The sequence below is a fragment of the Megascapheus bottae genome, chromosome 3, assembly GCF_031878675.1.
Source record: "Megascapheus bottae isolate mThoBot1 chromosome 3, mThoBot2.hap1, whole genome shotgun sequence".
Lineage (NCBI taxonomy): Eukaryota > Metazoa > Chordata > Mammalia > Rodentia > Geomyidae > Megascapheus > Megascapheus bottae.
This window is the reverse complement of record NC_143511.1, coordinates 79,430,972-79,453,690: the sequence shown is the minus strand read 5'-3', so window position 1 is coordinate 79,453,690 and position 22,719 is coordinate 79,430,972. Positions and strand designations below refer to the sequence as shown.

Sequence of the window (22,719 nt, the reverse complement as noted above, 5' to 3'; positions counted from 1 at the left end):
TGCAATTGTAGTTTTTATTGTGTTTCTGTGTTCTGGGTCTGTGTGTGGTGAGTGGAGCTCTTATCTCTCTCTTTCTCTCCCCCCCCCCCCCCCCGCTTTTGTACATGAGCACTGCTTCTTAATTTTTTGTTTGTTTCACCCAGGCCATTCTATCCTCCTGGCTTTTTTGGTGGTTAACTGGAGATCAGAGTCTCGCAGCCTGTCCTGCCCTGGGCTGGCTTCTAATTGCCACCGTCAGGTCTCAGCCTGTTTAAGAGCAGCTAGGATTACGGGCGTGAGCCACCAGCGGCAGCCTGGCTTCCGGGGTGCACTCTGTTGGTGGCATAACTATATGGCAGCCTCTGCCTGCCAATGCGCCTCCCTCCATGCGGCTGTGGTTCTAGGACCCAGAACCTAAGGGCAGAAGGGCTTGCAAAACCCCCGGAGAGGAAGAGCGTGCGGAAGGGAGGGAGGAGACTCTACTCCACCCACTCGGCTCCACGGTGTCAGGCGCACGCCCGGCGTGGTGCGCGGTGCCCGGCTGAGGGCGGTTGATTCCCTCGTGGAAGGTCCGGGTGCTGGCGATGCGGTTTGGGTGTGCGTGCGCGGGCGGCGGGCGCGAGCCGGTGCCCGGCCTCCGGGCGAGGTTGCCGTGCGTGCCCGGCCCCCCGGGGTGGGCGCGGGAGGCGCTGCGGGGTAGGGGGGGGAGCAGGGGTTCCCGCCCCCGCGGTCGCCGCCGCCGCCCTCTCCAATGATGAGGCCGGCGCGGCCCCCGTTAATTACATAAGCGGGACGTCAATAATTCGCGGGAAAACGCGAAAAAGATGGCGCCCCGCGCCCGGGGGGCCCCTGCCTGAGCGTCCCGGCCCCTCCCTCCCCACGCCTCTCCTCCTCCTCCTCCTCTTCCCTGTGGCGCCCCCGCCCCGCCCCGCCCCCGCCGAGACCCCGACCCCGGCCCCACGGGCGGACACTCGGACAGGCAGCAGCAGCCGCCGCGCGCGAGGGCCGAGCGCACCGCCTCCGCCTCCGATGCGCTCGGTGGCCAGACTCCAAGTGGGACCGGTGGACGCGCAGCCTCGCGGTAAGCCCCGCGCAGTGCGGCCCGGGGACGCCCCGCCACGCGGGGCTCTCCCTGCACACACACCCGTCGCGCTCTCTTTTGGAAACCTCTGTGAACTTTGGCGGGTCGGACGCTCTTCCCCCCCCCTCCACTCCCCGCCCCCAACACCTCCATCCAGGGCGGGGGAGGGGTGCGCTTGGAAAATGAGGACGAGAGGGTGAAGGGCACTCGCAGGACACCCCACGCGGGTCCCCAAAGCTTGAAGCGGGGCACAGGGGCGACGCGGCCGACGGGTCGCTGTACCTGGCCCCCAAACCCTTCCCTTTCCTGCGAAGGGGATGCAGCGGCGCGTTGGGGATTTTGCTCACGTCCGAAGTGCGGCTGCGGCGGGGCGGGGTGGGGAGAGCTGGGCGTCGGGGGACTGGAGAGGAGCGCCTGAACCCCTAACGGGGACACCGCTGCCAGCGTTTCTCCTCCCGAACAACCTGAAGTGGAGTGGGGGGAGCAAGGGGCGGGGAGCCAACGGCCGCCCGGGAGCGGCGGCGCATGAATCACCCGCGCTTCCTGCCCCCGCCCGGCCCCGCGCGCCGCGCCGGGGGCCGCGGATTTGAACTGGACGCGGACGGGAACCCGCAAACAGGCCAGTCTGTGCGGATGGGTTTGAATCAGCCAATCACAGCGCGCCCCCCCTCGCGTTGGGAGGATGAGGGCGGGGTGGGGGGGCGCAGACGGGCAGGAGGTGTCAATTTGTGAACCTGCCATAGCCAGCCGGGGCCTCTGGCTAGCCGGGCGGGCCCGGGTCCTCACTGCGCCCACGGAGCCAGGTGGCAGGAAGAGGCCAAAGGCTCCTGACTGCATCCCCTGCCTGGTGCCCGGGCCTCTGCCCTGGAGTAAAGAGGGAATGGGGGGGCACAGTGCCCACCCACTATCAGGGAAGCCAAGTTCCTGTCCGTGCCCTGTGCCCCCAGCGCCCTCATGCGCACACGCACATGCTTAGACTATTTAGGTTCCATATTCAGTGCCCTGTCGACATCTGGATGTTCCAGGGGGTACACCCACAAGGAAACCCACACGGCATTCTCCCTGATGATGCCAGGTGCCCAGTGCCATGGCAGAGGCAGAAGACCAGAGGAGGAGGTGCAGAGAACAGAGCAAAGCTCTGTTTGACCACAGTAGAGAGTGTGTGGAAAGGTGTGGTGCCAGAGGAGCCCAGAGAGGGGAAGAGCTGGGCGTGCAGCACCAATAAAGGTTTGGGGGAGCCACGGGGTTTCTGAAAAGTCTGGTGGAAAGGCTGGAAAGCAGGAGTGTGGCCCCCAGTACTGGTGATGGCATTCCTCACCTCAGGTCCACCAGGATCAGGACACAGGTATTGAAGTGGTGAATGAGTGAACGAATGAATGACAAGGGTAAAAGAGGAGGCCTGACCGTGGTGCAGGACAGAATGGAAAAGAGGCAAGGATGCCAAAGTCACTGGCCAGCTCTTTATTGGAGCAATCTGCTCTGGGGACCGTGGCAGTGCCATTAGCAAGGCAAGAGAAGGCATGGAGAGTAGCTGTCCCTTAGGGTGGTGAGAGGTGACCATGGAGAGACTGGCACAGAGATGAGTCAACTGCTCAAAGCAAAAGTGCCTCTGGGTCAAAGCCCAAACAGGTCTCAGGGTTGGTTTCCATGAAGTCATTCCCTAATTGGGAACAGAAAAAGGGGATTGCAAAAGACGCCACTGGTCACATCTGTCCCAGCCCAGGAGCCACCCTGGAGCTTTTGTTCCAAGGTGAGTTTTCTCTGGATGGGTATTGGAGGAGGGAGGAGAGGGTAAGCACTTCCCGTATGTCCTTTTGGAGAAGACCTCCACTCCACTGGACGACTTGGGTGTTTGTATGCAGATAAAAACAGCCTGCTGAGGTAGGGAGTGGGGCTCAGGCCCCTCCTCTGCCACTGTCCTGGGCAGTGCCTTAGCTCCACATTGATTGAGATTCTTTCTCTTTAGAAACAACTCGAGGTTGTGTATGGGAGTGGAATGAGAGTAAGACTTCACACCTCAGTTTCCCCATCCTCAAAATGAGAGTAGCCGTGTCTCCCTCCCCTAGAGTCACTGTGAAAATTCAGCCAGAAAAATAAGCATGTCTGTCGTACATATTGCTGGCATCAGACATGGTAGTTCTCTTCCTTCCCTTGATGGGCTTTCAGGAATGGGAAAATCTGTAAGTCAAAACTATTTTCTTTCTCTCCTAGTGTCAGCAGAAGCTGATGGAGACTCGAGGTCTTGATTCAGGGACTCGGGATTCCTATGGTGTCACCAGTCTCCTGCCCAACCAGGGAGCCCTGGCTAAGATCAAGAACAATTTCAAAGACCTGATGTCCAAGCTGACAGAGGGCCAGTATGTGCTGTGCCGGTGGACGGACGGGCTGTATTACCTCGGGAAGGTCAAGAGGGTAAAAAGTCTTTCCTCTTAGGTCCCCATTTCTCAGTTCACCATCATTATGTGCATCCTCTGGCCTGGCATTCAGACCAGTGATAGGGAAGGGACTTGCTGATGAGTTTCCTTCTTGTCTCTCATGCCCAGAGGCTGGCAGCCCAAGCAGACAGTAGCCCTAAGACCAACATAATCCAATCAGTTCTTTAGAAAGGTGCTCTGAGAGCCTTCTAGAGCAAAGAGAACCAGGCCGGAGAAGGGAACAACATTTCCATCTGGCTTCAACATTTCCATCAGGCTTTCTCTCAGGCCCCGACTACCCCAAGGTCCTGGGCAAGCGAGTGCAGCACTTGCCTCCTTAGCTAGTCTAACCCTGCTCTTCTAAAGCACAAAACAAAAACAGGAGGAAGAGCAAGGGCCCAGTTTGGCTCTTTTTTTTTTTTTTCACAGTCACTTTCTCACACTGCTTCCTCTCTGTGCCCCAGGTCAGCAGTTCTAAGCAAAGCTGCCTTGTGACTTTTGAAGACAACTCCAAATACTGGGTTCTCTGGAAGGACATACAGCATGGTAAGTGCTCCTAACATTTTAGGGACCCCTTTGCTCCTCCTCTACTCTCCTTCACTGCTTTCAATTTTTCCTTTTCTCCTTCCGTCTCTTATTCCTGGCACCTGCCCTGGTTTGCCAATTCCAAACTTACCAGAGATGATCGGATGACCAGTTGTGTGACATCTGCCCCCCACCAGGTACTCACACCACAGGAGGGAGTCCCAACAGATAGGATGTGACAGAGGCAGATATTGGAAGTTATGGGTCTGGGTTTCAGACCTGTGTTTGTCTTCTAATGTAAAGGAGGCCAGGCAATCAGAATTGTCACCTATAGATTTGAATAGTGTCCCCTTGGCAGAATGTGGAGGTAATTCTGTTCCCAGGGGACAAGGAGGTGGAGATAGAAAAAGAACATGAAAGCTGAGTGGCACCAACCAGGTAGCACGAGGGCAGACAGGTCTGGATGGAGTTGTACCAGGACAGAAAGGAACTGGGCCCAGTACCATCCCTGTCCTCAGAGAGCTGAAGCTATCTAAGAAGGTGACACATTAGGGACATTCTTGGTGTCATTCTTCTTTCCCTGCCCATGATGAGTGTCAATAGTCTGTCACAACATCGTTGTCTTCCTCTTCCTCCTCTTCCTCCTCTTCTTCTTTGCTGGTGCTGGAGTTTGAACTCAGCACTGTCTCTGAGCTTTTTTACTCAAGCTGCACTTGTGGCTTTTTGGTAGTGAATTGGAATTAAAAGCCACATGGACTTTCCAGCACAGGCTGGCTTTTAACAATCTTCAGAGCTTAACCTTCTGCGTTAGCTGGTATTAAAGATGTGAGTCACTGATACTCTAACACTCAGGGGCTCTAAATAGCCTCTACCAATCAGAGAGCTGGCATATGAGACAAAACCTCTTCACCATTTATGATTGACAGGAGAAAGGGAGTGGCCTTATGGAGTAGGACAAGAGGCAAATTCTACGGTCAGATAGATCTGTGTCCTAGTTCTGCCCATTATTAACTGCATAGTCTTTTGTAAATGATATCCAGTCTTTGAGTCTCCATTTCTTCATCTGAAAAAGACATATTGAAAATAAGTCTTGGCTGTTCAGTGTGGCAGAGAAAAAAAGGATCCACATGAAATCTTAACCCATGCATTGTACCAAGATCAAACTCATTCCCCCCTCCATCTATCTTCCTCATCCTCCTAAACCCCTTCTTTAACGAATTCCAGCAAGTTTTATTGTTCTGTTTTCATATATGCATATAAAGCACTTCAACCATGTTCAGCTTTACTCTGTCTTTGTTGTCCCTCCCACTGACATGTTCTCCCTAGTGTAGCCTGTTTTACTTTTAAGGAAGCAATATCTAAATAATATGTTATCATTAAAAAAAAGTAAGTCCAAGAAGTCACGAGGCTGCAGAACCATGACAGTTTCTAGATCTTTCGAATAGCCCCTTTCTTCAAGAAGTTGTGTTGACAGAAACCAGTTCTTTCTTCAAGCCCTCACACCCTAAATGTACTGTGTAAGGAAAAGCCATAAACATGGCCTCTCCTAGCTACCCTTTCATGGAAAGGAGTCTGCTGGAGATAAAAGACAGTGAGGCTTTTGCAAGGCTTAAATACAAGGCCCAGCTTGACCCAGCATCAGGCTGCTTCTTCCTGGCAAAATAGAGTGCGCCCCCCCCCCAACGCTTCCTTAGATGAGAACACAAGTTTGAGCATGCTATAGTTAGAATCCATCACTTAATTAAGCTATGAAGACTGAAACCCACTGTGAACACTACCTTCCTGGGAAATATTCAGTAATAAAAGACAAGGTCCCTGCCTGGGCTCTGAACACCTGTTACCTCTCATATTCTATGTGAGATCCTGGCGATGGACAGATGAAGGATACCATTTCTGCCATTTGATGGATCTATATGAAAAACATATTACATCTATATAAAATTCCACTTAAATCTATATAAAGACATTTGTTCTTTAACAAAATAATGCAAATCAGCATGAAAAGGGAACCAGCGGAAGAAAAGCAAATCTAAAAATCTTATTAGTTGGCCACTGTGTGGGGATTTTATTTGGATTTTCTTTCAGAAAAACAAGTTTAAAATCATGGTGATATTTTTATTTGAGAGCAGTTGGAAATATGGACTGAATATGTTCATATTAATAAAGATCAGTTTTAGGTAAAATAAAAGATGTGTAGTAATTTTTTTGTCTTTTATTTTTTGGTACTGGGGATCGAACCCAGGACATTGCACTTACTAGGCAAGCGCTTTGCCACTTGAGGTACATCCCAAGCCCAGTAGTGATATTTTCTAAAAGTGTTAATTTTTCCATCGATATGATGGAAAATGATTGGGTATTTGGATCTTTATTCAGAATAATGACAGGAAAGTAGAGTGGGTGAAAATATAGTTGAAACATGATTGGTTATGAGTTCACAATTATATTATCCATTATGGTTATATTATCCCGTTAATGTTATTTAACAAAAAAAGGGAGAGGGAACATGATGTGTCAAAAGAACAAAGTGCTTGATGTCTAATAGCTAAGAGCTTGAAACCCACCTCCTTGGTTTACGAGCTCAGGAAGTAATTTAGTCTCTGGTCTCAACTTCCTCGTGTTGAGAATGTATATGATGATGGGGTTAGGATAGAAGGGAGGAGAGGAAGAGTAATGACAGGGTGACATTGGTCAAGATGCATTTTATACATACATATATATATACATATATATACATATAAATATATATATATATACTGGCATGTTGAACTGAAACTTCTTTGCACAACTATTTTAAGATTTTTTTTTTGCCAGTCTTTTTTTTTTTTTTTTTTTTTTTTTTTTTGCCAGTCCTGGGCTTGAGCTCAGGGCCCGAGCACTGTCCTTGGACTTTCTCAAGGCTAGAGCTCTACCACTTGAGTCTCAGCACCACTTCCGGCTTTTTTCTATGTATGTGGTACCGAGAAATTGAACCCGGGTCTTCATGCATGCTGGGCAAGCACTTTAACCACTAGGCCAAACTCCCGGCCCCGAACATTATGTCTATAGAGTCATAAGCTTTTTTTTTTGCCAGTCGTGGGTTTGAGCTCAGGGCCTGAGCACTGTCCTTGGACTTTCTCAAGGCTAGAGCTCTACCACTTGAGCCTCAGCACCACTTCTGGCTTTTTTTTTTCTATATGTGGTACCGAGGAATCGAACCCGGGTCTTCATGCATGCTAGGCAAGCACTTTAACCACTAGGCCAAACTCCCGGCCTTTTTTGCCAGTCTTACGGCTTGAATTCAGGGCCTGAACACTGTCCTTGGGCTTTCTCAAGGCTAGAGCTCTATGCTTGAGCCACAGCACCACTTCTGGCTTTTTTCTATTGAGGAATTGAATCTGGGTCTTCGTGCATACTAGGCAAGCACTCTACCCCTGGCCCCTTTTAAGATTAATTAAAAAGAATAACATTTGGCGCCGGGAGTTTGGCCTAGTGGTTAAAGTGCTTGCCTAGCATGCATGAAGACCTGGGTTCGATTCCTCGGTACCACATACATAGAAAAAAGCCAGAAGTGGTGCTGAGGCTCAAGTGGTAGAGCTCTAGCCTTGAGAAAATCCAAGGACAGTGCTCAGGCCCTGAGCTCAAGCCCAGGACTTGCAAAAAAAAAAAAAAAAGAATAACACTAAGAGGTACTCCAGAAGGGTTTGGGGCAGATTCAGTGAGGCGGCCTATAAAGCCTGATGCCAGGCCCATTGTGCAGTCAAGGCTCAGCTCCTGGACAGTGATTTCTAACTCTTCCTGTGAGCCGGATCTGACCTGAGAAGGGCCTCTTTTCTAGCTGGTGTTCCAGGGGAGGAGCCCAAGTGCAATATCTGCCTGGGGAAGACATCCGGACCACTCAATGAGATCCTCATCTGTGGGAAGTGTGGCCTGGGTGAGTGGTGAGGGCAGGACACTGACAAGTTCCCTAACGGTGCATCTTCCCTCTACCCTGGTCTCTGAGGGTCACTATTCCTCGCTGCTGGGCTTTCCTGTTTGTCTTTCTGTTTCTGTGGTCAAGGGTTCCAGGGAGGTGACCTTGGGAAAAGCTGAGAAAGTACAGTGGAGCATGCAGCTTGGGGCTGTCCTACACAAAGAGGGATGGGTAGGACAGCCTGTGTGGGTACCTCTTCCACTAGTCGATGCCACCTCATGGTCCCCAGCCTGGACACTTATTTGGTATCCTGCCTGGGTGGGCATCAGCAGCCAGTGCCCTTGAGAGCTGGCAGGCAGAACTCTCCTTATTGAAGCCCTCCCAGTCTTTGCCATCTTTGGGGCCTCTGGCCCTGAGCCACTGCCACTCACTACCCTCTCCTCTGCTATAGGCTACCACCAGCAGTGCCACATCCCCATAGCAGGTAGTGCCAATGGGCCCCGGCTCACTCCTTGGTTCTGTCGACGCTGCATCTTCGCATTGGCTGTGCGGGTAAGCACTCTGACCTTCCTAGCTCCTGCTTTCTTCACCTGGCACCAGGTGGGCTGTTTGACCACCCCTCTCCCATGGTAGATCCTGAGCTCCAAAGCAGAAGGGGCCTTGGCCTACTTACCAGCTATTTGTCCCCTGGCCAGATTCCTGAATATCTGAGCCTCAGTTTCCTCAGCTGTAAAATGGAGTTGAGTTTGGTATCAGGAACAGAACAAGTCCTTCAGTACTAGAAGACTAATGTAAATACCCACAACAGTACCTATGGGTATTTGTTATCTGTATCACCTTTGTTGGATGGAGAGGGTGTTTTCGTAATAGGTGAGATTACCTGGGTTATCAAGTATTTCCTCCTTGATAGCTCTGTGCTTGCCAGTGTGGCTGATTCGGAGCCCTCTTCCCCTCCCTAGAAAGGCGGGGCGCTGAAGAAGGGCGCTATCGCCAGGACGCTGCAGGCCGTGAAGATGGTACTGTCCTACCAGCCGGAGGAGCTCGAGTGGGATTCTCCCCACCGCACCAACCAGCAGCAGTGCTACTGCTACTGCGGAGGCCCGGGAGAGTAAGGCCGCGGGGGCGGGGCTCCGGCGGATTCGGGGGCGGGGCGGGGCCTCCCTTGGAGTGACAGCCCCGGGGGGCGGGACTGGGGGGGAGGCACATGCTCGGAATGACAGCCGAGTTGGCAGTGCCCGGCAGGGGCGGGTCTGGGGTGACAGCCTCCGAAGTGGGGCCAGGCGCCGGCAGGACCGGACAAGAGATCTGGAGTGACAGTTCTGGGACAGGGACAGGAAACAGGAGAGTCGGGGTGGCAGTCGAGGAGGCGGGACCTTTCTGGAGGTCTACAGTGACTGCCCTAAGGGCGGGGCTTAAAGGGGCGGGCCCAGAATGACAGCCTCAGGGGGCGGGACCTTGGGAGGCCTACCTCTGAATGACAGCGGCAGTAGCAGTGCCAGACTGGGCAGGTCCCGGGTCCCGAGGTGGTAGCCTTGGGGGTGGGGCCAGGAGACGGCGATGGGGGGAAGGGGGGGCGCTACGGGAGGTCTGGAATGACGGCCTCCGAGGCTGGGCCGGCGCTGGAGGACCAGAACGGAGTGGCAGCTTGGATCACTAGTGTAGGACTTCCTGGGAAGCAGGGCAGGTTGGAAGACATCTGGACCTCTTGGGCCCACCAGGAGCCCGGCCCTGAAGGCAAGGCTTCTGGGTGAGGCCCAAGGGGGCGGGACCTGGCGGGAAAACCGAAAGGTTAAGGGCCGGACTCTAGCTAACATCCAGGTGGTATTGGAGACAGAGATGTTTTCTTGGATCCTTTGGAAAAGGAGGCAGTATTAAAGCATAGCTAAGTGCCTAGGCCTGACACTGAGATGCACCCGGTTCTTATGTGCAACCCCTGACTCTCACTTTTAGTTCCTCTCCTGTGGGGGCTGTGCACAAAACTTACATTCCATGAGTCAAAGACTCACACATTGCTGGATCTTGGTAAATCCTTAAAAATGTGAGTTGCTGGGCTGGGATGCAGCTCAGTGGCAAAGCGCTTGCCTAGGAAGTACAACGTCCTGGGTTCGATCCCCAGTGCCAAAAAAGAAAAGACAAAAAAAAAAATACAGTTAAAAATGTGGGTTGCTGACCTGGGGAGGGGGACGGTTGAGGTTCTCTGCTGGGCACATTGTGGAAGGCATTCTTGCCCTGCTGTGGGACCAGACTCTGATTCTTCCTTGACAGCCTGGACTTCCCTATAGCCATGAGCAATCCAGCCAGGGCTGATTGCACCTGGCATTGTGAGAGGGCCCTTGAAGGCAGACCTAAGGAAATAGTGTCTCTGCTCTCAGCAAACAGGCTTCACGACCTGCTGAAGTCACAAATCTCAGGTGCCAGTTACTTTGACAACATAAGGATCTAAAGAGGCTATGCTTAACATTCCAGCTGGGTAACTCAGGCAAACCACTTGAGCAATTTGATCTCTCAAATGGGCTTAGTTACCCTTCAAGACCCATGAACTTCCCCAGAGGTTGGAAGTCTTAATGGACAATAAATAGAGAAACATTTGCAGCATTGATAATTCAGTGCTTCTCAGTGCTTAATGGGTGATCCTTGTGAACGTGCTTCCCAATGACCTCTCCAAGTCTGAAATGGACCAAGGAATCTGGGTATTAATCTGAAGCACATTCTGTTAACTGATAGGGAAATATCTTTTTGTTCCTTTCATAGTCTAGGGCTAGTTGTTAGATGGCTGTGTGAAAGTACCAAATGAGAAAAACAGATCTAGGCCTGTCCCCAACGTAGCTTACAGGAGGCATTATTCTTCCATGAGATTTCTGAGGCAAACCATCCTTGCCTTTGATGATCGGGAGACAAAGGAGGCTTTATTGTGGCATGGTAAGAAGAGCATGGGTTTTGAAGTTGGGGTGGTGGAGCCCTGGATCACCCTCCTCCACCTGATTTCTGATCTTGAGCAAGCCAGAAGTCCTCTGGCTCCTCTGTGCTTTGGAGTTGGCAGTGTACCATACATTGGATGATAAGACCCCGTGAGTTGGCATATGCTAGCCCTCAGGGCCTTTCCCTCATATAGGCCAGGCACTTGGTCCCTGGAAATCCTCACCCCTTTCTTCCAGTGGAGGGGGAGTCTGTGTTTGGAAAGTCTGTGTTTGTAGCTCCTGTGATATAGCTGACCTGGTTTTCCTGTCTCTTCAGATGGTACCTGCGGATGTTACAATGCTACCGGTGCAGACAGTGGTTCCATGAGGCCTGCACACAGTGCCTCAATGAGCCCATGGTATTTGGAGATCGGTAGGTGCCATTTGGTCTCACTAGACCTTGAGGGTGGGGTAAGAAGATCAGGAAATGGCGTCACAGTAACTTAAGGAATCTGTGATAGTCTATACCTGTCTGCGAGAGGCAGCTGTGAGGAAAGGGGACCACAAGTGTGCTAGGCCAGGAGGCAGTAAAGGAGCATGTTAGGCTGCTTCCTTCTTAGTAAATAGGCTACCCTAGGCAAATTCTTCCCTGCCATCCCCCTACTTCTTCAAGTGTCTGGGAAATGAGGGATGGCATAGCCCCTGGCCCAGCTTGGTCTGGCTGCCCAAAGAGTTGTCTTAGGAGCCACTAGGGACATGAATACTTCTGACCCATGAGACCAAGCTCATGGAAGGCACTCTGTCAAAGTAGATATATGTGTTTCTTTCCGGTTGATGTCTCAAGTCAGTGCATGTCTCAGAGGGGACGAGGGTGACACTAGAGGCCATCTGGCGTTAGCGCATCTCTATGAACTTAGCTGCTCTGTAGAGCTAGGATATTCAAAGCGAGGCTAGAGATGGGATTTATTCTTTGCTCCCCAGTGGGCAGCCTCGGGAGTGAAGACTGACTGAAAAGACAACTGTGAAGGAGGTTGGGGGATGTGAATGATCAGAGCCCCTCTCAGCACAGGCCCCCTCTCCATTGATCCTCAGGTTCTACCTGTTCCTTTGCTCTGTGTGTAACCAGGGCCCGGAGTACATCGAGAGGCTGCCCTTGAGATGGTGAGAGTGGAGGGTCGCTGACTTGGGCCCATTCCTACCCATCTCTGCTCTTCCTCTTTCTCCTCTCTTGGGGTCACCCTGCCCCTCACCTAGCCTTTGCCCTCTTTGCCCTCTTGTCCAGGGTGGATGTGGTTCATCTGGCCCTCTACAACCTGGGGGTGCAGAGCAAGAAGAAGTACTTTGACTTTGAGGAGATTCTGGCCTTTGTCAACCACCACTGGGAGCTCCTGCAGCTTGGCAAGGTATGAAGAGCTGGCGTACCAGAGGGACAATAGTCAGATGTCAACACAGTCACTAAGCGTCTGAGCTGTTACCCTTGGACTGTAACACCCTGTCCAAACCTCTGAGCCTGTGCCTGAAAGGGGTTTTATGTCCTCACATTTTGGCTGGTGGGGGAGGAGGCTCACTAACTCAGCTCTAAGGGAACTGGGGCTGGGAAAGGCTCTCTGCTAAGTGTTGGGCCTATCTAAGGTTCTGGCTAAGGTAGAGAGTGCAGGGGGCCCTTACCCCTGCGGATCCTATTCTGTGTAGGAGACAACAACAGAGATTTGGGGAGTATCAAGGGTGGAGAGCAAAACTAAGCCAGAACAGGGCCTTCCTAACCACTTGAGCTGTTGATAGGTGCCTCAATCCCCAGTGACACCCTCAGAATCTTACTCCATGCCGAGTGAGGCATCCTCTCTACTGACTGCCTCTAACCCTTGATTTACAACAAAAACAAAAGGTAGCTCATATGCTTGCAAAAATTTCTATAACATCTTTATTTACAGTAATTGATCCTTTATACATTTATAAAACATGTTTTATAGATGTATGTTCGATAAATATGTTTAAGTTTATAAGTACATACTTATATGTATATATTATCAAATACACATCTACAAAATACATGTTTATACATTTCTAAACATATGTCTTACATATTTATACATATACATACATACATACACACACATATGTACATATACACATACATGCACACATACCTTGGATAGTTGAGGCTTTGGTTTGACTTGATTTTTTGTTTCCTTTTGGTGTTGGTTCTAGAGGTGGAGCCTAGTGGCCTAGGTATGCTAGGCAAGTGCTTTATCACTGAGTTCCAGGCCCAGCCATTGCTATCCTTTAAATAACTTCTTTTTCCTGATTTATAATAAAACCACATGTGATCCTGTTAGCCAGTTTTTCAATCGCTAAATAAGTGTTCAGAAGTATACTTGTAAAAATCTATATTCCCATATCACACTACCCAGAAATAATGCGTAAATAGGAACATTTCTTTCCGATCTCTCTATGCAGCCTTTTCTGTTTACATGATAAAGTATATACAACTTTAACTTATCTTTTTTAGGTTATATCGTGTTGTAAATACTTTTCCATATTATTGAAGTGTTTTTCATGAGCATCTTATTGCTTCGAGACAAACAGGGTCTGCTCTGTTTCCCAGGCAAGGCCCAAATTCAGGATCTTCCTGCCTTAGTGCTAGACTTATAGGCATGTACCAACACACCCAGATTCATAAACATAAAATGGTTGCATTGATTTCTACCATAGTTTACTAGTGTCCTTCGTGTTTCTTTGCTATTTCTCCACCATTAGAAACAAGGTCACATTTTGTAAGTAAAGTTTTATATATGTAATAGATGTATATATACAAAATACACACATATATGTATGTGTGTGTGTATATATGTATATATAGCAGAATCATCCAGCCTATTATTGGACCAAATAAGTATCTTTTTGGTAGTGGGAGAGATTGAACCCAGGACTTTGGAAATGCCAAGCAAGTTCTACCACTGAGCTACATCCCTGGTCCTATACAGCTCTTGATACATTTAGGCCAGAAGTCTTCCTCACCCTTTACATATGGAGAAATGAACTCTTAGACATGAAAGACTTTCTAAGATAAGGATATAAGTCAGTGGTCATCAGGTGAAGGATAAGGAGCATGAGGAGATGGACGGGGAGGGAAGAGATGGGGCCTTTTCGGACACTACTTGTGCCTGGGTCTTACTGTCCCACTGGCCTGCTCCCCTTAGCTCACCAGCACCCCTGTGACAGACCGAGGACCACATCTCCTCAACGCTTTGAACAGTTATAAAAGCCGGTGCGTATCGGGTGGGTGGGAGTGCTGTGGGAAGTCTGATGGCTTCTTCCTGCTTCATAGCCCTTGCTCAAGCTGTGTTCCCTGCCTGGGCCCTTCTCCCCTTCTCTTTCACTGGGGAAATCCTTCCTGTTCTTGGTAATCAAGGCTAAAGTGATCCAAAGTCCTCTGGAAAGCCTCCCTAGGGCCTAACAGCCTGACTTACATAGATACTGGGTCTGGATTAGGCCCAGAACCCCTGCTCTCTATGATGGTCTCCTACTCCAGCCTACTAGGGGTCTTAGCCAGGAGCCATCTCTCAAGTGGGCCACACAGTCTCCCAAGCCATCCGCCAGCTAGTGTCTTTCCATTTTGAGCTCTTAGCACACATAGTTGGCTGTCTAACCTCATCACCGTGGAAGAGAATGTCCAGGCTCCCATGCCCAGAACCAAGGCCTTTTTTTGATCAACCCCGGTTTGCAATCTTCCCCCTGTGTCCATTTACTTTATGGACTCTGGATGCCAGCTCTTGAGCTGAGATCCTCCCACTTGACCTTCCCCGGTGCTGGGATATAGGTTTGTACTACCATGCTCAGTTCTCTTTTGCTCATGTTCATCCCTTTACCCAGAATGCTCTTGGATCCCTTGTATTCATTTGTTCCATTAACAGATATTTATTGAGTGTATCTGTGTGCCATATTTATGGCCCAGATCTGTCCTACTCTTTAGGAGGAGGCTTTTTGCCTCTTGGTGGACACGCCACTCTGTAATTCACTCTATAGCCTTAGGGCCATTCTTGTAGGATGGCAGCTGGTTGAATCCAGGAAGAAACTAAGAACCACACACATGCCAGAGGGTGGCGGCAATAACTTGGGCCTGTTGTCAGCTGACTGTGAGACCCCAAAGGCCCCTGGAGGAGCTCTAGGTGAAAGGAGGCACTTGCCAGCTCTCCCGGGATGGACTGATCAGCTTTTTTATCTACCTAGGTTCCTCTGCGGCAAGGAGATCAAGAAGAAGAAGTGCATCTTCCGCCTGCGTATCCGAGTCCCTCCAAACCCTCCTGGGAAGCTACTGCCTGACAAGGGGCTGGTGCCGAGTGAGAGTGGCACCTCCTCTGAGCTTCTGCGTAAGAGAGGAAGGAACAAGGCCAGGTTAGTGCTGGGTACCTGGTGGGGGGTGGTGGGGAGGGGGGCTATGGTAGCTAAGGCTCTGGCCCCTGAGCCCTTAAACCCAGCATACAGCAGACTATGCAATAGACCCAGGAGGTGTGGGTCTTACGTCAGGAGTCCCTATACCCACTGGGCTTTCTGTAGGCGCCCCAAGAGGGCTAGTGCTAGATCCTGGGACCCAGGCCTGCTGTGTTAGGACTGGGCAAAGGGAAGGGCACCTCCTAGCAGGACCAGGCCCCCACTCCTGGAGCACAGGGGCAGGTGTCTGGACACATGGTGGCACCTTTCCTTTTCCACTCTCTACCGCCCTACCATGCCCACTCCTCCAGAAGAAGGGCCTGCTCCCCAGGATCCTTCTCCCTCTGCCAAGCCAATGTGGCCCCCATTACTGGCCCCAGTAATCCCAAGGCTCCTCTGTTTGGGCCATTGTCTGGCCCTCAGGCTCTGACTGGGCCACCCTCTCCTTTTTCTGTCTCCACAGTTTGTCGCCTCACGAATTCCAGCAGCAGAAAAGGCGAGTTTATAGAAGAAAAAGATCAAAGTTTTTGCTGGAAGATGCTATTCCCAGTGTTAGTTCCTGATTTTCTTATTCTCCAGTTTCATGCACAGGGCCAACACCTCTTAGGGGTTTCTGTGCAGAAAATGATGTCCCCTCAGGCCCAGGGGACTCTCCTCATGTCCCATTTCTTCATAGAGGAAAACGTGGAAAAGCCAGGCACCTCAAGATCATTCCCTTATCTCCTTCAAATACTTCTGAGAATCTAGATCCAGGGGCAAGCAGTATCCTTGCCTCCACTATTGAGGTAGAGAAACTGAGGCAGTGATTTTCCTGGGACCACAACATCAATTCAGTGGCAGAGTGCAGCCTAGAACAGGACTGAAGAACACGTTTCTCTTTATATGCCCCTGGGACTGAATCCTTAGCCAAGCCTCACCTCCCCAGCAACTTTAGTGTTCAAGACCCCTCGGACAACCATTATCAAATCTTCCTTTGCTTCCTGACATCTCTAAGAGCGAAGCCAGGCAGGGGTTACTGCCCCGCATTGTTCAACTGAGATAGCTCAGGCCCAAAGAGGTGAAGGTGATCTAGCCAAAAGAGGAATGAAGAGGAAGTGACAGGTGTTTCCCAAGGGAGGACCCAGCCCTCAGCAGCTGAGGCTGGACTACAGGAAGTCTGTGTAGCCTCAGCTGGAGAGAAAAGTGTTTGGGAGATAGAGCTGATGTTTGCTGACTGATGTGCCCTGTCTCTGTCCACAGAGTGACTTCACCTCCGCCTGGAGCACTAACCACCATCTGGCCAGCATATTTGACTTCACGCTGGATGAAATGCAGAGTTTGAAAAGGTATTGGTGAGGGACCCAGCAGAAAGGGCTGCTCGGGAGACTAGAATAGAAACCAAGTGTCCATTAGCCACTGGTGCTGAAAGAGCACTAGGCGGGAGCAAGAGAGTGGTATTATCCCCTGTCCTTTGGAAAACCCTCAGTTAAGAATCCACACTGATGGATTTCCGCAGGTCTCTCTGCACCAGTGATTTGAGCACTGCATCCTTCTTGCTCCAGTGGGGGCCAGGATGCTTTCCTTGATACCCATTCCTCTCCTGCTCCTCCCCCTACCTCTTCTCGCCTGGTGTGGTATGCTGTAGACCCAAACTGCACTGATTACCCCACCCATACTGCCATTTGATGCATCCTCATCTCTGCTCAGTTGTTCCCTTCTGCATGGACTGCCCTCTGTCCTGCCCTCACATCCAAAATCCCAGGATGCTACTTCTTCCCGGAAACCCTCACTGACCTGTCCTAGGTGGTGGCAGACAAGAAGCCTTCCTGTGTCTGCCTAGGGAGCATCCTGTACTTGAGGTCACTGAAGGTCATTCAGTGCTTCCTGGAGCCATTAAGGAAGAGGTGAAGGATTTAGAGTTTAACAAATCTGAGCTCCAGACTTTGCTTTCCATTTCAGCTAGGTTGCTTTAGCTAAATTCCATAATCTCTCTGAACCTCTTCATGTGCATAATAAAAATAATAGGAACACTGTGGGCTTGGAAGGCGTTGCACAAGTGCTTTGTGGCTGGTGAAACATTGTCACCAGCACATCAGCACCAACAGCAGTGTGATCAGGGAAGGCTTTGATTCCTAGACTGTGGAGTTGGATGTATAGAAAACAGACAGGCCCTTGTGGGGCTAGCAAAACTTGGCAATGGGAAAATGGGTCTCCTCTGGGATAAAGGATGGAGCTTTTATCCAAGAAAGGGAGAAAGGGAAGGAAGAAGGCTGTGAGAAGGGGGAGAAAAGCTGCAGAAGACCCAAGGGACCCCTGAGGTGACAGGACCTGACCAGGCCACACTCACCTTCTCCCTGTCTCAGTGCCAGCTCAGGCCAGACCTTCTTCTCTGATTTGGACTCCACCGATGCTGCCAGCACCTCAGGGTCGGCCTCCACCAGCCTGTCCTATAACTCCAGGTGAGCTGCCTGGAGTCCGAGCTTGCCCTGAAGCTTGGCCAGGCCATCAGTTCCTCAGCTCCTCTGCCACCCACATCTGTGTGCAAACTCCTCTGTGCATCTGCAGCTTAGGCTCAGACCCCTGTGCAATTAAGAGTCTGGCTCTGGCACCCTCTAGCGCTGAATTCTTAAGAGTCTGGGGGAGGAGGATACTAAGAATGGGTATTCAAGTTGCTCTGCTTTCTGCTTTTGGAATGCTCTTGACCTGCTGTAGGATTCCAATTCTGGGGGGTTTGACCAGAGTGGCTCTAAGCCTTCCTCCCTATGCCATACATAGTTGTGCATGTTTGTGCTTCTCAGACCACAAGGTATCCTGATCCTGACGTCTAAGCCAGATGTGTCTCTCAGGGTCCCTAAGGGAAAAAGCCAAGCAGGGGGAGCAGATGGCCTTGGAGAGGCACAGAAATCCCTGGAGGCATGGTGTGGGGGTAGTCTGTCAGAAGTGAGATGGGGTCAATAGCACAGGAGTAAGGGTTCTGTAGGGCACAGAACTTCTTCTGCATTCAGTCATCTCTAACTATAGTTTAAAGTATGTATGACCCTTGCTGAAGTAGAATTAAAAATATAAAGCCAAGCTGGCAGCTAACACCTGAAATCCTGGCTTACTCAGGAGGCTGAAATCTGAAGATTATGGTTTGAAGCCAGTCCAGGTAGAAAAGTCAGTGAGACTTTTATCTCCAGTTAACCACCAAAAAGCTGGAAGTAGACCTGTGGCGGAGCATTAGCCTTGAGCATAAAAGCTCAAAGGACAGTGGCCAGGCCCTGAGTTCAAGCCCCAGAACCCACACAAAAATGTGTAATGCCCATAGAGTGTCTTTCTGTCTCCATCTCTGTCTAGGTGTCTTCCTCTGCAGCTGCCTCTGTTTATTATTATGTTGTTGTTGTTGTTGTTATTATGTTGTTGGTGTGTGTGTGTATGTGTGTGTGTGTGCGTGTGTGTGTGGTACTGGGATTGAACAGAACCTCACCCATGCTAAGCAAGTGCTCCTCTGCTGTGCTATGTACCCTAGCTCTGTTTTAATGTACCTTTTCCTATCTCCTTGTTCTCACCAGTGCTTTGGCACCTGGCTTCTGTTTCTATACGTCAGTGAATACGCATCTTGTCTTGTGTGTTCATTTTGCTAGTACTTCTACCTGTGTGGAGCAAGTGCTTTTTAGTCCTTATCCCTGGTTGGTTCATCTAGCTCCAGCTATACTTCGGGTGAGACACAAGACAGCCTAAGCCCAGCCACTGTACAACTGCAAGAGGTGCAGACAGTGTCACCTCCCACGGTGTCTTCCTAGTTCCTAGACACAAAAGAACACAAGCTTCAGAGTTAGTGAATCCTGGCTGCTCCTCTCCCCATGAGTTTGTGTCTCTGGAGTCCTTCCTCTTCACAGGGATGTTGTGGGGTCCCACTAAAATAACCCACTCTCAAGGTCTGGCACAGTGCCTGACCCCCTGGAGACCACTCAGGGTGAACAGTCTGTTTCTATGGTTACATCTCGTCCTAACAACTCCCTCCTCCCTTCCTGATGCAGGCGGACAGTGGGCAGCCGCAAGAGGAAGCTGGCAGCCAAAGCATATCTGCCCCTGCGGGCAAAGCGGCGGGCAGCAGAGCTAGGTGGGCGCTGCCCCTCAGATAGCAGTGCTGAAGGAGCCTCGGGCCCTGAACGACCAGACGAAGGCATCGACAGCCACACGTTTGAGAGCATCAGTGAAGATGATTCCTCCTTGTCCCACCTCAAGTCATCCATCACCAACTACTTCGGCGCAGCTGGACGGTTGGCCTGTGGAGAGAAGTACCAGGTGTTGGCTCGGAGGGTCACGCCAGATGGCAAGGTTCAGTACCTGGTGGAATGGGAAGGGACTACCCCTTACTGACCACTCTTCAGGGACCACCTGGAGCCCTGAAAACCCAAAGGAGGGACAGCTGAAGCCATATGCTCCCCGCTTTCTTCGGACTGGGGTAAGGGAAGGGAGGGAACCAAGACAGAGCTGCCAAAGGCCCTGCCTTTGTGCCCACCAGGCCACAGTCGAGGCCAGTGTTGCCTTTGATGTGCCAGTTCTGTTGTGGCACCTCCTTAGGTCTGTCGCCCTTTGCTTGTGTCTCTGCGGCCGGATGGGTTCTTTTTCAGTGCCTGCACACTCACACCTCTCCAGCTGTTTGTTTGGTTCCTCTGAATCTGTGTCCCCCTGGCTTATGACCCTTTCTTCTTCCACCCCGTACCCTTTTCAGGGTGTGTTTGTGCACTTACACGTTCTCCATGTGCATATCTGTCCCTCTACTGGGTGACCTTCATGTCTGGCCCTGGGATCTGGTTCTCCTTGGGACAAATTATGAGAACGGGGCCCCTGGAGGAGGGGAAGGGGGGACTGTGGGACCTTTGTTTCCTTTCCTGTCTCTTGCCGTCTCTGGAAATGCCCATGTGGCAGAGATGCTGGGAGCCAGGGCCTGAGGAGTGAAGAGCCAAGTTTCTGCCCAAAAGAGGCAGCCATGGGGCCCTTATTAAGGCCGAGAGGGAGGCCTGCTGACTTCAGTTCTCCAAGTTCCAGACCTCACCCGACCTCAGTTCTTTATAGTTGCCATGGAGCTGGAATGGAGGTGTCCTTGGACATCTAGGGGACTGGGAACCTCTGGAGATCTGCTAAATCCAAGACCTACCACACACTGCCACACAACACATACCACATGCTGTCATGTGTACACACAGCCACCCCAAATGACTTCATGCCACCATGTACACAAACACTTCCACATAACACATGAGTACACATATACCATATGTACACAAATAGCTACATAACACTTGTGTCCTCATGCCACCATGTGTACAAACAGCCACAACACAATGCCCTCATGCCACCATGTGTCCCCACATACACTGCCACACCATTCCCTCTGGGGCAGCCTGGCTCTTGCTCTTGGCTCTCCCTTGGCATCCTGTAGTCATGTACTATAACTGAATGTGAAAGCCCAGTTCCTGCCTCCCTTCCTTTGGCCTTGAACCAGCTTGGTTCCCCCATAGGGAATTGTGGGACCTCCCTCTTCTGCCTTCCCTGCCTGAAACGAATGGTCACTTTTAGGGTTAGGCTAGCATTTTTCAAGGGCCAAAGCTGGTTACTGGAAGTATAAGTAGAATTCCTAGAACAGACATTCATTCAGCTCCATTGCGAGGGAAACCAAAATTGTGAGGGGAGTGAGTACCCCTCTTTTTTGCTGCTTCCAGATATATGAGAAACGGACTCACTTCGTGGGAAAGTGGAAAGGAGTGCCTTGACTAGAGGGGCAAGGACTAGCAGGAGTACCAGACTGGACCAGCCTTGCCAATTGCTACTGTGACCTCTGGCTTGGCCGGGTTGTAGAGGCCACCAGTTGGTAGGCAGAAGTGTTCAAAGTAGAACAGCATTCCTGCGGGGCAAGGTTTCCTGTCACTAGGCCTGGCTCACCCCACCTGCAAACACTCCTAATGATCCAAGATAGGTTAGATGGCCTTGCCTTAAACCTCATCTACTACAGTGCCTTTAAAGGGGACATCACCTCCTTCCCTGCACATAGCCTGCCCATTCCCTCTGCTTCCCTATAGCCCAGACACATGGACACTGGGTCTTCTTAGCCCCTCAGCTGCTGTCCCTCTCATGGAGGCCCCATAACAGGACCCAGGTGGAAGGGTTGTTGAGAAGCTGGCTCCCAGCTCAGCAAAAGCTGGGACTGGGATCCAGTCTATGGCTTCTTACTGATTTCAGCCAGCAGAGCAACCTTCTAGTGCTGGCCAGGCTTCTGAGAAGCTGGCTGATCAAGGCCTGTAACAGTACATCTGTACCCCCACCCTGGGCTCCATGGAAGCTATAGGTCTGCAGAGGGAAGGGCAGGGAGGTGCTTTGCCTTCTTGGGAAGACAGTAGGGGCCTGACTCCTATTCCAGCATTTTATTCCTAAGGGGTAACAGCTGCATTACTGCCGACTGACCTTATAACCCTGTGCACCTTCTAAAAAATACATGGTTTTGAATTGCTGCTTTTTAACATGTTATATTAAAGTTATAATTAATGTGTTTGGTTTACATTATAAAAGTTTCATTTGAAAACCCATTCATCTCTCCCTTTGAATTATTCATCAACCATTCGTTGGACAACAGAAGGAACTGGCTCCGACTTCCTCTCCTGGAGGTTAGGCTGAACATGGTACCAACCCTACTGTGCCATCTCTGCCTCTGCTTAGAACATTCAGCCATGTTCCTGCCCTTCCAGGGTGTGTAACTTTTTTCTATCTACTGGACCTGACACATTGGACTTAAACCACTTAGCTGAAGGACACAGAAATGGAAGGAAATGAAATTAGAAAATGACACTATTCAATACCAAAGTATAGGCACACGAGGCCTACAATTATAGAAATCTGAACTGAGTTGCATAATGTGATTCTGCTGGTTATAACCTCTTGTAGGTCAGGTTCCTCTTTGTTTCCACATCTTCATACACCAACAATAATCTGGTTTCTGCAGGTTGGGAGAGAACACTTCAGATGTGCCTGACTAAATTTCTAGGTTTAGGCAGTTGGAGAAAAATAGATGTGAAAGGGTAGAAGGTTCTTACATAGGGGTAAAAGCCAGGTTAACCCAAGAAAGTGTAGCCTGTTAATTCAGCATGGAAGGTTTAGTTATGTTACTGTCTGCCCTTAAACATCTTTACTAACTCATGTCAACTTTCCAGCTACCCTTGGAATAAAGCCACAATGGAAACAGGAGGGGGAATTTTTATTATGTGGGTTAAAGTTGATGGATTGAAATGGGAAGTGAATCTCACCAGGTGTCAAAAGGCTTGGGTTTTCATCCAAGCTCTAAAGTTAGCAGCTCTCTAAACCCTCCTGACTGAGGTGTGTAGGCTCCTGAGCAGAGAAGTGCCTATGGTCCAGGTCAGTGTTTCCAAATTCACAACAAACATTTACCTTTGAAATTTAGAACAAGAAGTTAGAATTCTCCCCAGGACTGGAAAATGCATTGGCCAAAGGGTAGAAAATCTGTTATACAAAGGAGCAGTCTTAGCC

At 50.5% G+C, this 22,719-nt stretch overlaps 1 protein-coding gene across 3 annotated transcripts; it reads left to right on the top strand.

Moving 5' to 3' along the window:
* The first annotated feature begins 804 nt into the window (after window positions 1-804).
* Phf19 (PHD finger protein 19) lies at window positions 805-21,725 on the top strand. 3 transcript variants are annotated; one of them, XM_090330536.1, is made up of 15 exons: window positions 805-1,060; window positions 3,272-3,472; window positions 3,939-4,020; window positions 7,814-7,909; window positions 8,340-8,440; window positions 8,848-8,996; window positions 11,123-11,218; window positions 11,878-11,946; window positions 12,068-12,188; window positions 13,986-14,053; window positions 15,016-15,180; window positions 15,680-15,767; window positions 16,456-16,541; window positions 17,559-17,654; window positions 19,215-21,725. In XM_090330536.1, the coding sequence occupies exons 2-15, from the start codon at window positions 3,287-3,289 to the stop codon at window positions 19,555-19,557; spliced, it is 1,746 nt and encodes a 581-aa protein (XP_090186662.1). In that variant the 5' UTR covers window positions 805-1,060; window positions 3,272-3,286; the 3' UTR covers window positions 19,558-21,725. The 3 variants fall into 3 exon arrangements, with proteins under 3 accessions (XP_090186662.1, XP_090186661.1, XP_090186660.1); XM_090330534.1 differs by lacking the exon at window positions 805-1,060 and adding an exon at window positions 1,733-2,810; XM_090330535.1 differs by lacking the exon at window positions 17,559-17,654 and having other exon boundaries at window positions 989-1,060.
* Window positions 21,726-22,719: the final 994 nt, after the last annotated feature.